At 37.5% G+C, this 16,752-nt stretch overlaps 1 protein-coding gene across 13 annotated transcripts in view; it reads right to left on the bottom strand.

Moving 5' to 3' along the window:
- Window positions 1-3,197: 3,197 nt before the first annotated feature.
- The window catches only part of LOC117407249 (dystrophin-like), an 809,654-nt gene continuing 796,099 nt past the window's right edge, over window positions 3,198-16,752 (bottom strand). For 9 of the 13 annotated variants that reach the window (XM_059028873.1, XM_059028880.1, XM_059028876.1 and 6 more), the window contains 4 exons: window positions 15,528-15,771; window positions 13,624-13,747; window positions 11,358-11,450; window positions 3,198-5,133 (listed from right to left, as the gene is read on the bottom strand). In XM_059028873.1, the coding sequence (XP_058884856.1) occupies window positions 5,036-5,133; window positions 11,358-11,450; window positions 13,624-13,747; window positions 15,528-15,771 (559 nt within the window). In that variant the 3' untranslated portion in view covers window positions 3,198-5,035. Of the gene's footprint in view, window positions 5,134-7,784; window positions 7,817-11,357; window positions 11,451-13,623; window positions 13,748-15,527; window positions 15,772-16,752 lie in introns of all 13 variants that reach the window. The other 4 variants (XM_059028881.1, XM_059028874.1, XM_059028882.1 and 1 more) reach the window with 1 other exon arrangement.

Here is a 16,752-nt window from a genome sequence, read left to right on the forward strand (position 1 = left end):
TTGTGAAGAGTCGGACTCAGCTACCCCTCTCAAAGGAGCTGCCCTGTCTGGAGCAGCCTGCTCGGAGCTCCTCTATAATGAAGGTGAAGCTCCTGAAGACTATGGTCTGCATGAATGGCACACGTTGTTGGTCTGCAGACACTCTATTAGCTTCCCCAGTCTGCAGCCCATGATGTCACCCAGTTGCATGTGTTGTACTGGTTACAATGTATTATTTGGTATATCCAGTCAATTATTTGTTTGTTGTTTGTTTGGTATACTACAAACATTTAAAAAACCTGTTTGACACATTTAATACATGAATTACCAGACATACAGTTACACAAAAGTCACAACAACTGTTTGGCAGGACAAGACAAGCGAAAGAAATGTAACAAGTTAGATAATGACAGATACAGTGCTACTTTTTTTATTAAGTAATAAGTTAGAACATTATATTAGTTTTTTTCTGAAGAAACGAGTAACGAATAATACGTTACTTTTTTTCAGTAACGTGCCCAACACGGGAGATTAGACATGTTTTTGAGAGCTATATTGAGGCCACATGGGTGCCTTATATTTTTACCAGGATGTGATGACTTAAACAGAAAATGATGTCATCAACAAGAAGAATACATTAGTTAACTCTGATATTAGCTTAATTGATAGATTGGCTTGATTAACTAGGGAGGAGCCCCTGCACCTTCTCTCCTAATAACACCTAAGGGTTACAATGAAAGCTGTGTTCAGGGTTTCCAAGTGTTCAAGGAAAATAGCAGTTACATCTTTGAGAACTGCCGTAAGCTGAGTTGTTAGTGTTTCCGGTTTGACGGCGTGTGGGGCTGACTGTAAATACAATAAAGAACAGTTCACAATTACGGTTACAACTGAACTGAAATGTACTTTTAATTAAAAAAAAAAAAAACACATGTAGGTGTATAACAGAGAAAAGGCAACAAGACAATTCATGTGGCATATTACCCATTCAAAGTAGTAGGTGTGATCAAAGTAGTTAAAAACACAGTTGCTCTAGCTAAGGCCCTTTTAGGTAATTCAACATGTTAATGACTTCACTATTCATGTTTCTGCTGTACAATAACTTATCCATTATGGCATGTACTGCTATGTTAAAATACAATGTTTAAGTACATGTTAAAATTTTAATCACTCATTTAGATGGGAAAACATGAACATGTCTTGGGTGGAAAGTGATACAAAGTGACAACTTTTGCTCTTTAAACAATGCTTATGGAACTCCAGGGAGTGTAAATAGTGCCAATTATTTGGAGGAAGTGAAACCTTGGCAACTCAGTCCTAATAAATGAAAATGAGGCTTATGGCATTGGGAGGAACACACAAATGAACAGTTAATGGAGATTTACACTCAGAGATACAGGTTACATTAAATACAAGCAAGGTGAAAACTGTACAGCAATTAAGTGCCCTTATTAAAAAAAGTGCTTATTAAAATAAACCAGCTCTTTTAATTGATACCAAGAGTAAATGCCACCTTCATTCTCCTGAGATCACGGGAGCTGTTGTGTGTGCTAAAATTATAATAATTTAATGAGATAGCGTGTTCCACAAATTGCCCTGCAACATAATGATGAGATCAGGATTTTTGATAATAGACAATAAAACAGACCACAGACCGGCCATTACATTTTATTTAAATATGATTCCAATGATTAACGCAATGGAGGAAGGAGGCCGGAGTGGAAACTGTTTACAGTTTGACAAAGGAAGACCTCTGTGTTTGTATTGTCTTGAATTTTGCATCCTGAGATTTAACACAGAAACAATTTAAGTCAGCTAAAACATTAAGAAAATGAACTTGACTGTCAACAAGGTTTGCTAAAGTGAAGTGCACAGAAAGCTGTACAATGGGACAATGAAGTAAACGTACACCAAGGATTTGTATCTTTGTGTAAACATATTATTTTTAGACGCTGTAGCTTAACCAAAATAAATATCTGTGTCTAAATGTCATTGAAAAAACAGATTACACTGCATTTTCAAGTAATTTGCCTTTGTGCATATAAATGTGTTCATACAAAATAATTGCCAAGTTGCTAAACGACGTAGGCCACTGGGAGGTTAGGTGCTGCATCAGCACACATTCCACAGAAGGCTAGATTTATTTTACAATGATTATCTGAAAATGAAAACAGACTACTTTGCTTTGTCAGAGAGTCTGACACCAAGTAGGCAACATACAGTAATATTTCAACATTACATGCTTGAGTAACATGTTGATTTTCATTAAAGGTTTTGACACTGGGTAGGCACATCAAGGTTCTTGGTCTATGGCAAATCCAAGAGGCTTGTGAAAAAGACTTCCTTTGAGCTTTGGGTTGTTGAACCAGATATGCGGTGAACAAAATTATAAATGAAGAAAAAGAAAGAAAATCTGATTGAATATTGTTAATGGAACTGAATCATTGAAAATCGCCTGTGAACCTGGCTAGTTTCAAGGACACCGATTAGCACTGATTTTAGTCTACCTGATGGTGGTGGTCCAAGATTAATGCTAATCTGGGTCTGTGAAACTAGCTGTATGTTAAAGTGTGTGGTCTGTATCATTTATATGACTAAAGGCTAATATGTTGCAGTTAAATGGATGATTTTAATGGTTGATTTTTCTTGGACAACATTGTTAATGGAACGGATGGAAGCAGAAGAAGGGTATGTTCAGATCTGAGGGGAGAAGCCTTTTCACAGGAAGGGTGGTGAACCACTGGAACAGGCTGCCGGACAGAGTTGTTGAAGCAGACTCAGATCCTTCAAGACTGGATGTTGTCATGAACAATATTGTATAACCCTCTCTGTGACCATAATAAAACCTTTAGCTAGCTGCCTGGAGGAAGGGTGGTACGTCTTTGATGCAAGATACCCATTGTTCAATAGCACCCTCTGTTTACCAATAATGGAACTTTTTATTACCCAGATAAGCCAGTCATCCATCAGCCTTCACACTGGTCCACTGAAACGAATACATACTATCATTAATTTGTACACAACTTGGATGGTTTGCAGATTCATGGCATTTTACTGTTGTGTTGGTTCTTGACAGATGACTACAGAGGTTAAGATGTGAAAGAGGTAGCTAGTCTAATTAGCAATAGGTCTAATACATTTTGAATCCGAGAACCTTCTCTCGACCGGGAAAGCAGATATTCACATTCAACACTAATCACAAATCCAGAGTAAAGACAATCCAATGTAACATAATTGCGTGCTTTATTGATATACACATAAAGCAATTCATAATACAATAGTAAGGCATATATTTGGTGGAATTTGATATGTTGTGAAAACAAAATGTAAAATGAGTTGTAAAATTAGTAGTAGATGACAATTTTTGGGTTAAAAGAACACGATATCTAAGTGATTAAAAATGAAATAACATGCTGCTGTGATACATAGGTGGTCAGTTTGACTGTTTATGGTTTAAATTTAATACTTTGTGGTTACACATATATATGAAATGAAATTTCAAAGCATAATACATAAAGCAAAAAAAAAAAGAAACTCTCAAACCTTTGTTTTTTAATAAAACAGACTCAACTCCCCTTAAAATAATAGAATAAAAGTAGCTTAAAACACAACAGTTTGATATAGAAGAAAAAAAGCACAAGAAAAAAATAGTAGTACCTTAACTGTGAGAGTATAAAAGGCTTAAAATGCATGAGGCAGGTGTTCATTCTCAAAGCATGGTTCTAAATTCATCTGTTTGTAAATTGATTTGTTGATGACAGAAACTACATTTTTCGGGCAGGGGTCATGTCACATTAGTAGAGCGTACCATAAAACAAAACTGAGGTAGAAATTGCATGATTAGAAAATGACTGGTGTTCACATAAAAAAGAGCTTCTGTCAGTCAGTAAACGACCAAGAATGCACTAAAGCATAAAGATAGTCCAAAATGTGAGCTCTAGTGGTTAACCCTTGAAACACAGCTCATTGATGCAACATTCTACTTATTACACAAACTTAAAACTAGAACTGGGACAAAGATAAAAGATAAGTTTAATGATGTTCACAATCTATATATTCATTAGTATGTTGTTATAGTCATTATTATTATTATTATTTTTAAAACCCATTAAAAAATAAGGGTACTAGAATTCCATTGTCACGCTTGCAAAGAATACAATTATAGTATTTCCCTTTGACTACCTTTATATAAAAAAAGGCAAATCCATGCTTGAAAATAAGTATTCACAATTGCAATGGTTAAAAGACGTTACTTAGCAACATACCGAAACACCATGGTAAAAATAAAAAATAAACTTTGTAAGTACGATTGCATTATTTAAACTTCCAAGACTCTGATAATTGCACAGCAGCAAGAATAGAGAGACACTTCTGGCCTGCCACTAATTATGAGCCCAAAAATCTTTCATTTTAATCTGGCACTTTCCTTGTGGAAGATGTTCAATTTTGAACCTGTCCCAAGCCCTAGGATAATAATGATAAAATGATGAAAAAATGACAGATGACCTGATGAACAATTTGGTACCATTATAGGATAACTTTTCTTTGATAAGTAAGAAAAATAACACTGATAATGTATACTTTACACAATTACAGAACTGTAATGCAGCAAAACAAATGCATTGCCTTTAAATGTTTACTCTCTTTTCTTTTTTTGGTTTTTATAAACAATAAAATATGTATTTTATAAAGCACCCTATAGTTTACAATCTTTCTTTATAATGGTTACAAATTTATTTTTAAACAATCCGAAACGCGTTCCATACAAAATGGCAAGTTATTCAACTAACAAGATTTTACATGTAGTTCATTTTTTTCTTTTGTACAATTGCATAGAAGTGTAAAACCTGCCATTGTTAACAAAACAATATCAGACTTAGGAAACTACTGAAATCTACAGTTTTATTACCACTATCCTTCACAAAAATATAGATCATTTTTTTTCTTTGTAAACGTTTACAATCCGATCCTTTTTTCGTTGTATGAACTATTATAAAAAAAACAAAAAACAAAAAAAGCATGCTTGATATTCAGAATTCAGTGTTGCAGGAAAATTCTGTTAATCCAACCCCTCGTCGTCTGTCATTACTGTCACCAAGGATTCCATTGCTCGGCCCAAATCATCTGCCATGTGAAAGAGGCTTCCTACATTGTTACCTATATAGAAGAGAGAACACGAAAAAAAGAATAAGTAAGTATAGGCCTATAACAGAAAACCAAAGTGCAAACCTAGGGAGGTAGTTCTCATAGTCTTTCTACTGGACCGTTATGGACACATGACGTAGCTTTGACAGGGTCTGGGACAGGAGGAGAAGCAAATATGTTGGTAAAATATCAGAATGCATTCCTGTAATTCACCAGCCTTACTGGAATCACAAAAGCCACTGCAGTGTCTTCTGGTTTTAATACAAATATTAAAAACACTGAGCTGCTTGAGTGAAAAGTCGGGCTAAGATGAAATGCTTCAATGTTAAATCTCTTCATGTGCAACTTGGTTTTGTTGCACTTGCTTCGGTTGGTCGACATCATGTTATGTGGTTCTGATGAACAAGCACAGAATATGTTGTATCCCATAGCTGTCCGGTAAAAGGCGCTCTGCATGGAGTGCAGGACGCGCCCTATAGCCTGGATGTCGCCGGTTCGAGTCCTGGCTATTCCACTGCTGACCGTGGATGGGAGTTCCCAGGGGGTGGCGCACAATTGCCCGAGCACCGCCCGGGGGGGGGGGGAAGCTTAGGTCGGCCAGGGTGTACTTGGCTCACTGCGCACCAGCGACCCCTGTAGACTGGCCGGGCGTCTGCAGGCTTGCCTGTAAGCTGCCCAGAGCTGCGTTGTCCTCCGACGCTGTAGCTCTGGGTTGGCTGCATGGCGGGCCTGCAGTGAAAAGAAGTGGTCGGCTGATAGCACACGCTTCCGAGGACAGCGTGTGTTCGTCTTCACTGCTCCGGAGTCAGTGCAGGGGTGGTAGTGGTGAGCTGAGCCTAAAAATACATTTGGATATTTCAAATTGGGAGAAAAACAGGGGAAAATCAATTGGCAACTATTAAATTAAAATAAAAATAAAAAGTTGCTTATTTAAAAGGATAAATCTTTCCTTACAGCTGATCTGCACTAATTCTGCTCCAATATGTGAAGCCTCCTGCTCATTGTCTAATGGGCCCTTGCTGTGAATCGAAAGTCAAACCCTCTGAGATAAAACAGCAAGATCACAGAATTATTTAGAACCTGCCATTTCAGAAATCGTGAGCTAAAACGGGATGCTTGCAATTCTGCACATCAGGACTGCTGCAATATGTCCTGGTGCACTATTCTGCGCTACAGTTCAAACTCTACTGGAACACTGCAGTCGACGCAATGATTTTAAATTTTGATTGTAGTTGTGCTGATGTTTTTCATTAATAATGGTTGGTTAAGATTTACAATGCTGTGTAAAATTTGCACTTGAAGGTCTACAAGGTGCTGCACTGGTTTACCTTGTGTTCTGCATAACAAGAACAAAACTGTAAAGCCAGTATGAATCACCATGGACTTACTGTATGTCTTTTAAATTTAGATACTTGCACCAGCATTAGGCTTTTCAATATTTGTAAGTTATCTTTATTGAAAATATCAACACAGAGAGAGCAGACTCTCATGCCAGATGTCTCTTTCTTGTGGGGTCTATTGCATCAAGCAAGCTGAGGCCACATTAAAAAGGATCTAACTACACAAGCGGAAGCCATTTCAGCATGCATTTCTGAAGCAATGTCACTAATAATCTGATCCCTAAAGCACTGCAAGCTACTTCTTGAAATTGTGTATAATGATGCATTTAAACATATGGCTGTATGCAACCAACAGCACAACATGTTGCAGAGCGCATTTAAAAGGGAACTTCGAGTGAACCAGTGCAGAGTAGTAATAAAATGAAAATGATTTCTTAAAATGGAACAGCATTGTTGCTTGACCACCTACAGTTTTTAGGAAAAATAGAAACTTGTTACCTTGGTGATCTAACACAAGTCAACTTTGCTATTCAATGCAATTCAGTTTAATATAAGCACCACTTAATTTTTGATACAATGTTCTTTGATAATATAAGGGAGCTGATTAATGTGATAATGTGCAGTACTAGGTTCAACTGCAAGTAGTTGTTTCACAGCAGGGAAGTATCACTTGTGTAAAACAGACTGGAGTCAATAACATTTAGCACCTTCCGCAGCAACATGACGAAACCCACTTCTAAGAATACTGCATCTATAACTGGCCTTGATAAAAAGAAAACAACCAGCAATCCAATCAGGAACTAAAACATATCTGCTTTAACATGTTCCACAGTGTATACATGGTTACCAGCTGCCAAGCAACACTTTTTACAAGACTATACAGTTGTCTTATAATAAAAAATAAAAAAAAAAATACAGATGAATATCAATTTCAGTCAGTGATGTAACAAAATCTTCAACATGTTTTATTTATGCCATTTAAAACTTGGCAAACTTCCTTTTCAGTCCTTATTCTAAAAAACCCTCTTAAAACCTCACCTAAACAGATCTGAAAAATATGCATTTACTTTATGCTTGGCCATGTATCTGCTTTATCAAAACCAACCCAGTTACAAACAAAACAATCAGGCCTGATAGCCGTTCTTACAAGTGGGTGCACGCTGCACATGAAAGCAAATGGCAGACAGTAAAGCGCACACACACACACACACACACACACACACACACAGGGACAGGATGCTAGTCAAGACAAATTCAAAGGACAGACGCGGAAAAGCAGAGGCTGTGTTAGGGTGCCTGTCAGTGAGCTGGGCTCTCACTAACCTCTCTCATTGGTTTTCCAGGAGCACTCCTTCCTTTCAGGGAGATAGAAAGGGAAGAGAAGACAGGGAGGGAGGGAAGAGAAGATGGAGAGAGGGAAGGAAGAGAAGACAGGGAGGAAAGAGAAGACAGGGAGGGAGGGAAAGAAAGAGAAGACAGGGAGGGAGGGAAGAGAAGATGGAGAGGGAGGGAAGAGAAGACAGGGAGGGAAGGAAGAGAAGATGGAGGGAGGGAGGGAAGAGAAGACAGGGAGGGAAGGAAGAGAAGATGGAGGGAGGGAGGAGAAGACAGGGAGGGAGGGAAGAGAAGATGGAGAGAGAGAGAAGAGAAGACAGGGAGGGAGGGAAGAGAAGATGGAGAGAGGGAGGGAAGAGAAGACAGGGAGAAAGGGAAGAGAAGATGGAGAGGGAGGGAAGAGAAGACAGGAAGGAAAGAAAGAGAAGACATGGAGGGAGGGAAGAGAAGACAGGGAGGAAAGAAAGAGAAGACAGGTAGGGAGGGAGAGAGGGAGGGAGGGAAGGGAAGAAAGAAACAAATAACACAGGTAACTAAACTTTCACAAAAGAATGAGAACCAGGCATGCTCACAAGATGGGTAAATCATATTGAATGGTTTTAGGAGTCTAAAGATCAGAAAAACAGATATGGAACTCTTTTCAGTACCAATTTGGACAAGTCTCGTCAAGGTACTGGTTTGTGGTCCGTATTCAAATTACATGAAAGTTGTCATTTTTCTGGTTACCTGGGGTTTGTGTTGATATCATTTGTCATTGAAATCCACTGAGATTTTTGTGAACAAGTTTGTTTCAATGGAGACTGTGTTTCAGTTTGTTTCAATGGAGATTTTGTTAAGATCTTTTTTTTAGGTCAGAATCAGACAGGACATAAATAAATTGAAAGACATTTTAAGCCCTCTGAGTTTGCATACTATTTCATTTTTTGTCTATCCCGTGATGTGTGTTCTTTATCACTGTCTCAACACTGGAGTCAGTATAACAATGGCCACTAGGGGGTGTGCATCGGTAATTTGTAACCTCTGAAAAAATCTGTTTGTGAAAAGATTTGCCAACGGTAATAAATCATGATTAACGGAATAATAAATTATATATAGAATATCGTATAGGGTGTTGTAAGAGACAAGCTGATATCCACTCTACAGACACCGACTACTGGCTCTGAATTTGTGAGGGTGAAAAATTAGCTTATATCTTTCACAGCAACCCTATACCATTATTTTTTTATATCTGATATAAACAAGCACATTTTCACCCAGAGCAGCCAGTAAGCCCACTTGTCGCAAATCACCCTGTGCAATGCTCTTTATAACCCTGTGCTCTGAACACAGAGCAGGACGGGGGATGGACGGACTAAAAAAGACTGGCAACTGGCAACTTAAACAGCAGAGTTCCCTTCAGTACTTCACGCTTCATGTTGGTGCTAAATAGCTGTAAAGCATTTTTTAAATTTCAATTCAAACTCCAAAGGCTTGGTGCCACATTCCAAAAACCTTATAAAACAAATTCAGGTAAACAGCAAAAAACATGGAGGCTGGTACTTTTTCCTAACATTTAAGATGTGAACGATGGGCTTCAGGAGAGACAGCTTTGTAATGTTTTTTAATAACAGTTACCCTGGGTAGGCAAATGAAGTATTATGTTTGGAGAACTTAATGCAGCTGACAGTCTGGGTGAATTTATGACCTTGCCTGCACAGAACAGTCACTCTTCCATAGATGTTATGCATCACAAAAATAAATGGGAATTTATTTTAGAGAGTCACACAAAATGATCTCAATAATGTGCTCTCCGGAGTATGGTACTTCATCCAAGTCACCTGAACCGAATGAATTTCAGTGCTCAAGAGCCATGTACAATTTACTGCACTGCATGCCCGGATACAACTCTTGATTATTATAAAGCGTTGTATGCTGACATGCACAGTTTACAAAACAGACAAAGGGCACTATCTTGAAGCAAGTGTAAACGCAAAGGGTTTCTGGAATAAAACAATTGTACAGACAAAGTATAATACATTAAACGTTAGGTTATTATCATAACCCTGGTTCCCTGAAATAGAAATTTACCCATTACCAAAAGGGTAATGTTTACATTTTGTACTTGAAAGGGAACTGTCAAAATGGAGCCTTAGTAATATTTACTGCAACTTTACTTGATTAATACTTACAAACCAATTTAGTTAGTGTGTTTGTTTACTGCCCAGTCTGCACTGTACTTGCTAGAGCAATAACTGACAGAAACTGTTTTAGAGCAAATTCTGAGGGGTGAAGGGATGCTACAAGTGGTAATGACAAGTGTAAGACAAATTAGAAGTCCAGGCAAATTTGATAAGGTCAAACGAGAGAAAAAAACCCAAAAAAACCTATAACACTTAATTTGAGCACCAGCACTCAGAACAATTGTAGAGATCATAAAAAGGAAGAAGTTAAAAAAAAAAGTTGTCTGAAACTACTACTTTAATTGCTGTTCATGTTCCATGCCCCCCAAATCCTTAAAAAACATAAATTCCCACATATAATACATGCACATGAGGAAATCTGCATCCAAGAAGATACAAATGGATAGTCTGTGAGGGAGTGAAAGCTCAGTCTCCTTCAGTCCTTGGTTCACTTCCAGTTTTGAATTAGAAACCAACCATACGATATGGCAATCTACTGTATTGTTGTACAGTTTATTTCTTTTTTATAGTCTGTAAAACCGCAGCCAATTACAAGTGTAAAGTAAGCTCAGTGTTGGCATTTAACAGTACATTTCCCCTGAGTGTCAGACCTTTTGACTTGCACATCTGGTTTGAATTAGCACAGCAGCTGGTTTATTCGGCTCCAACAGCTGTGGAATGCACCTCAAACACACCAGCCACAATTGCTGCAAGGTTTCACTGAGTAACACTGCAAGTTTAGATGTCCAGGAAAATGTACACATATATACAGTAAGTGCTCTTTATCACTTGCCTATTCAAAAACAAACACCTGCCCACTTCTAAAACGCAAACTTTGTTTTCAACAACTCCTGTGAGAAATGAGAATCTGCTGTAAATTATTTTGAACAGCTGCATCCAAAACGACGATGCTCAAAAAAAAAAGAAACGTGAACAGCTGCTGTATCTTTTTATATAAAATAAATACTCCTGATATATAGTTTTGTAAGCAGTATAAAACAGTGCTCAGTGATTGAAGGAGACAGAAGCACTGTGTGTGTCAATGGGATAATGTAGATACACCACACATAAGATGCAGTGCGTTACATTTCTAAGTGCCTACGTTGTTTCTTTAGCTTGCATTTATTTATGACAAACTTCTAAACTTTTTTTTAGGCTCTGGATAATTTTGCCACTCATAAATCACTGCGAATGTTCCCAACTGAACTGCACAGTCATAAATCAAGAACAGAAACAAAAGGATCAGCAGTATATTACGAGCAACTGAGGCTTGCAAACAGATATTAAAATCTCCATGCAGTCTGTGTGTTCAGATGATAGCATTCCCTACTCTGGCTATTTAGCCTTCTCATGAACATACTATTAGCAGTGGAGAGCCAGCTGCTGCTTTAAAATCACTGACCTCTGGTTGTGGGGAAAGAGTTGTTGAGCTGCTCCATCACCTCCTCGAGACCTGTGCTTGCGTCCTGGGGTGGGCTCAAAAGGTCGTCATCACCTTATGGAAAGAAAAGCCGACCATCTCAGTGATAACGCAACAAAACAACTCAGCGAAAAGCAAACAAAAACAAATAATTTAAAATCATATTATGTGGTGCAGAAACAAAGCATTTATTTTTATTTTTTAAATAAATTCTCCTTTGTTTTACAAAGTCTGAAAAAAAAACAAACTTTAAAATCAAAAGATGATGCTATGCTCAGTATGTCTAAGTTAAACACACAAGGTATGTTTTTCTCCTCAACAGAAAAAGAACACGTGCCTGCACATTAAATATGCATGTTGTTTTACAAGAGAGATGCTTCTAGAATCTCCTGGGGAGCATCCTTTGTGGATCCTGATTTGAGAATCACTGTACTGAGGCACCTTTTAGTGACCAACATCGTTTTCATCTTTGTGATGCACTTAGCATGGAGATAACACACCAGAAGACATGGCAGTTGAGTCTTACCAGGTTACAGTGAAACTCTCACCAATTGCTTTTTTAAAAAACACCCTTACAAATAATAATTCTACCATTTATCTTTCTGCTTTAAAAAAAAAAAAACAACAACTATATAAAATCCTTTGTACCCACTTTTAGAACACAGCTGGCCTCCCCTAGCTAAAACACTGCTAATCCCAAAGAGATATCTAATCGCGTTTAAGGTATTAAAACTTCACATGATAAAACTGCTCCGATATTATTAATGTCTTCTGAGAACCAAAACATCTATATGGTTAAAAAAACGATTATGTGTTGGGTTGTTGTTTTCATTGCTGGCACCTAAATTCTTTACTAACAACTAAACCTGTCTAGATTTCTGCGATATAGGATCATAAACTGGCATCTCGCAGATTTTGGGAGTACATTTTTGTAAACAATGAGCTTACCGTTTTATCTTGAAACTTGCATTCCTTACATTCTGTTTGTGTGAGAGTCATGTTTTATTGCTTTCCTTATTAAAAGTTACATACAAAAGCTGACTAATGGAAAACAATAATGAAATGTAGTATAGAAAGGTTTTAATGATTTCTGCTGGTGCAAAATTATACAATGCATCTCGCAAAGTGAAATTCTCTTCTCCATCGAGGTCCGTGGGTGCACCTAATTTCAACAGGACTGTGTTCTTTTACAAGTTCAAAGTATGGGGTGAGAAACCGTAGACAGCAGTTATTAAAAACGTTATGAAAATTAGTAGGCCACCAGATTTAATTTCTTTAGATCACTGAACTAAATCATAATTAATTATAGTTTTACCAGCTTTTCATTTTCTGTATTAGAGAGGTGATATAACTTGTTACCCTAATCTGCGAAGACACAATATAGCGCCTGTATGCTTCTAGTTAAAAAAAAAAGTATACTAAGTGTACAACCACTGCGTTTATAGACTGAATTCAAACTTGCAGTAGGGATGAAAGAGCTGTGCAATTTCAGCAGGTTTTCTGTAATTAGGTCCTGTTTCAATCTGCTATATTCTTGAAAGTTCATCAAAAAACACTTGTTTCAGAACACACTTCTAATAAAAACACACCTTTAAGAATACACCTGGATGGCTTCTAATTGCTCCATGTATTGCAACACAAAATATATTGTCTTGTCTTTTTTTATATTGTGTTTCTTAAAAATCCCCAGAATATGAGGCTGCAGTTAAAGGGAAAGTAGTGGGGTACTGGAAAATATGACGTTACACATGGTATTGCTACAACTCTTATAAATAATGTAATGTACCTGTAATATTTACTTTCATTGTTAACATCCTGACAACTTTTTACACTTATAACTTTCAAAGCTCTTTTCAAAATGGCCATCCTAGTGCAAGGATTATTGACCACATTATGAAACAGCTAACACAACAATAAGATCCATAATGTGGTACGGAACAGAAAAGCCAGAGCTTTTTCTGCAGTGATTTAGAGGACAGATCTCAAACCACAGTACACTAGAGCGGTCATTTTGAAAATTCCTTTGAAATAGACTTTAAAAGTTGTAAGTGTAAAAGGTTATCAGGATGTTAATGAAAAGATAAAATTACAGGTACGTTATTTTAACAGTTGTAGCAACATATGGGGACGTATAAAGCTAGATTTCTTTTTGAGCCCCGCTACTTACTCTAAGGGTTTCACTTTTACTGCATCTGGTCAGCTCCCTATGTAAATATAGTTATCACAAAATCAAGGGAATAGTTCATACCCATGGTTTCTGTAGTCTGGCTGCCAACTACACGGAGCAGCATTGGCTGGCTGCTGTCCGATCGCTGGGAGGAGGTAGAAGGAGAGGAGACTGTAGTACCATTGACCTTGGCATCTGCATGGGGCTGAAACAAAATGAACAATTACTATCACACCTTCACTGCAAGTCCATTATAGATAGGCTAGATATACTGATCAGCAGGGCAGCAATGTGGAGTAGTGGTTAGGGCTCTGGACTGTTGACCAGAGGGTTGTGGGTTCAATCCCCAGTGGGGGACACTGCTGTTGTACCCTTGAGCAAGGTACTTTACCTAGATTGCTCCAGTAAAAACCCAACTGTATAAATGGGTAATTGTATGTAGAAATAAATAAATAATGTGATATCTGTATAATGTGAAATAATGTATAATGTGATATCTTGTAACAATTGTAAGTCGCCCTGGATAAGGGCGTCTGCTAAAAAATAAATAATAATAATAATAATTTGCATAAAGTACTGGCTTATAAAGATCAAGCAGGATTCACCCCAGGCCTTTTCAGACAGATGGGCTGCCCAGCAAAAAAAACCCAATCCGCCTGTCTTGCAGATGTTACTGTGCCATTAACAATAAGGATTGATTGTGCTTCTAGCAGACTAGATCACTTGCACGTTGCTGGGTGAAAAAAAAAAATATTGGAACCACATGACAGCTGTGTTACGTCTCGACACAACACTTAACCAATCAGAGAATTGAAGGGGCGGGTTTTCTGTGTTAAGCACTTCAAAAGGCTAAAACGTTAAATGACTGCTAAAAAAACAATTAATGTCAAAGCAAAAGTAGTGACAATAAACGCAGGGTTTTCAAAATAAGACGGAGATCAGCACAATCCACGCCTACTACTATATAGCTATACATATGCACCAAAAAAAAAAATGTACCCAGGTGCTTGTGAGAGATATTGGGGGTTCATGTATAGAGGCTGTATGCCTTTAAGAAGAAAGGCGTGATGGGATATCAGATGAAAACTGGTCAGCTGACATAAAAATGCCTAAGTGCAGAGGTGCTGGATTATTACAGTCCGATTTCATGCAACAGTTATACAAACGTGTGCGAGTACTGTTGTGTAAAAACAATTAAATGAACAGTTGCATTCAAAAAATGTAGAACAGCGAAAAACAAATAGATGTGCATTAACAAAATGCCCTGAAAACTTAAAGAAAACAATTTAAATGAAGCAATAAGCTCAATAACTAAGCTAAAAAGGAAGTGAAAAGGTTACCGGTTTTTTTTTTTTATGAACTCCAATAAACCTAAGTTATCTTTTACCAGTCAAATCACAGTGTGCCTACATAAGCACGGTCAATTTACCATAATGAAAAAGAAAATGTAGAACATAAAAAAGTGCAACCAGATATAGTCAACGAAAGCAACACATTATTCAAATTCGTTGTCGTATTATATATTTAAGGTAAGGCAAGTTTATTTTTCCGTTATAAGTTCTCCCGGCTATAGTGTTCTGCCGCCCGGCTGTACAGAACTCCTGAGGAGAACCCTGTATTCCACATCTTTATTCCTTGGATAAACCTGAAGTGTTTTGTCTGCTCGTTCTACACATATTGATAGGGAATCACAAACACTGAATAAAAAAAATAAAATTAAAAAGACACTGACTATAGCCTAGGGCTTTGGTTACAAGCAGGTGCAAAAAGAGCACTTTAAAATGTATATTACTTTATAGTGCACATAAAAGGCATTGCTCACGGCCATGGAAGGCTTTATAATAATATTACATATAATATATATCTCTTTCGCTTCTGTCTGTAAAGTATGAAACCACCAAGAAGGGATTTGTTTGATCGGCTGCTGCTCAGATCACCGTGCAGCAGTGGACACTGTCCCGCTGAGTTACACCCGGTATAAATACCTGTTCCAGCAGCTGTCTCAATCTGTGCAGCTGGGACTCAAGCTGCTTGTTATGATCCTCCAGGATCTGCATCCTGGCCTCCAGGCGGCCCTTATGCTGGCGGAGCAGTTTGGCTTCTGCAATGAGCTCGGCATCTCGAGGGCTCTGGGGGGAGATAGGCATCATCTCAGGAGGGGAAGGCAGGGGGGAGAGGCCCTTGTGATCGTGCGCCTCTTTCAGTCGGTCATACTCGGACTGGAGATTTCTGTTGGAACAAATGAAAAGAAACATGTCAGTGTAGTCGGTTACAGAAGAACTCTGTTTGGCATGCATTACTATCTGAAATTGATCAAATCCAAAGATAATGATAAAGGTTTATCAAACAAAATATTAGCAAAATATTATTCACCAACATTTTTTCTTTGCTCATTTTCTTGTTTGTTTTCAGTTTATTATTTAATGACAGTTCAGGCAGTATACTTCATTTCTTTTTTAAATGGCATCCTTTTATGTTTGTTGCTATTGAACCTGCTCTTCAGAAACATTTGGAAATGGGTTTGAAACCTTAATTGCCGTCTGTGTTGATAGTTTTTGAAGCTTGTCTTTCTTTTTGATGAGATTGTAAGTGCTTGCTGAGCAGTTTGGAAGGAGATGTATTATTTAACCTACTAAGTTGAAACAACTTTCTGCACCTACTGCCACAAGCAGATCACAGACACTTATGAACATGCTATAGAGATTCAAAAGATATAAAACCAGCCATTTAAACCATTTGAAATAGCCTCTTTGAAACAATTACATTACAGCAGCCCGAGTGATTTTACCATTCCTCTGAACTGTTGGTCAGTTCAATTTTACACCAAATTAAAGTACAGTAATATAAAATCCTAACAAGGCTTTCTGAACATATAAATGGGTATAGCAATTAAATGTTTAAACTTCATTTGAAATGCATTTCCATTCAGATTTCTTGATAACTATCTTGTTCCAATCGTGCAAGTAAGGCACTTACAGTAATTTTCTGAATAAATCAGCAATCCTTCATTTAAAGAACCTCTGTGTGTTACACATGCTGTACATTATATAAAAGGCATGCAATATACTCAAATAATAGTATTCTATATAGCAGTCTATATGATGCGCTATGTTAGTTATTTGATCATTATTTCATTTTGGAACTATAAAACGTATTGCTTTTACACTTGCTTATTCATACGGTCCTTTCATCGATCTGTCAAGAACCGGA

This window comes from Acipenser ruthenus, chromosome 8 (assembly GCF_902713425.1).
Source record: "Acipenser ruthenus chromosome 8, fAciRut3.2 maternal haplotype, whole genome shotgun sequence".
In the NCBI taxonomy this organism is placed as follows: domain Eukaryota; kingdom Metazoa; phylum Chordata; class Actinopteri; order Acipenseriformes; family Acipenseridae; genus Acipenser; species Acipenser ruthenus.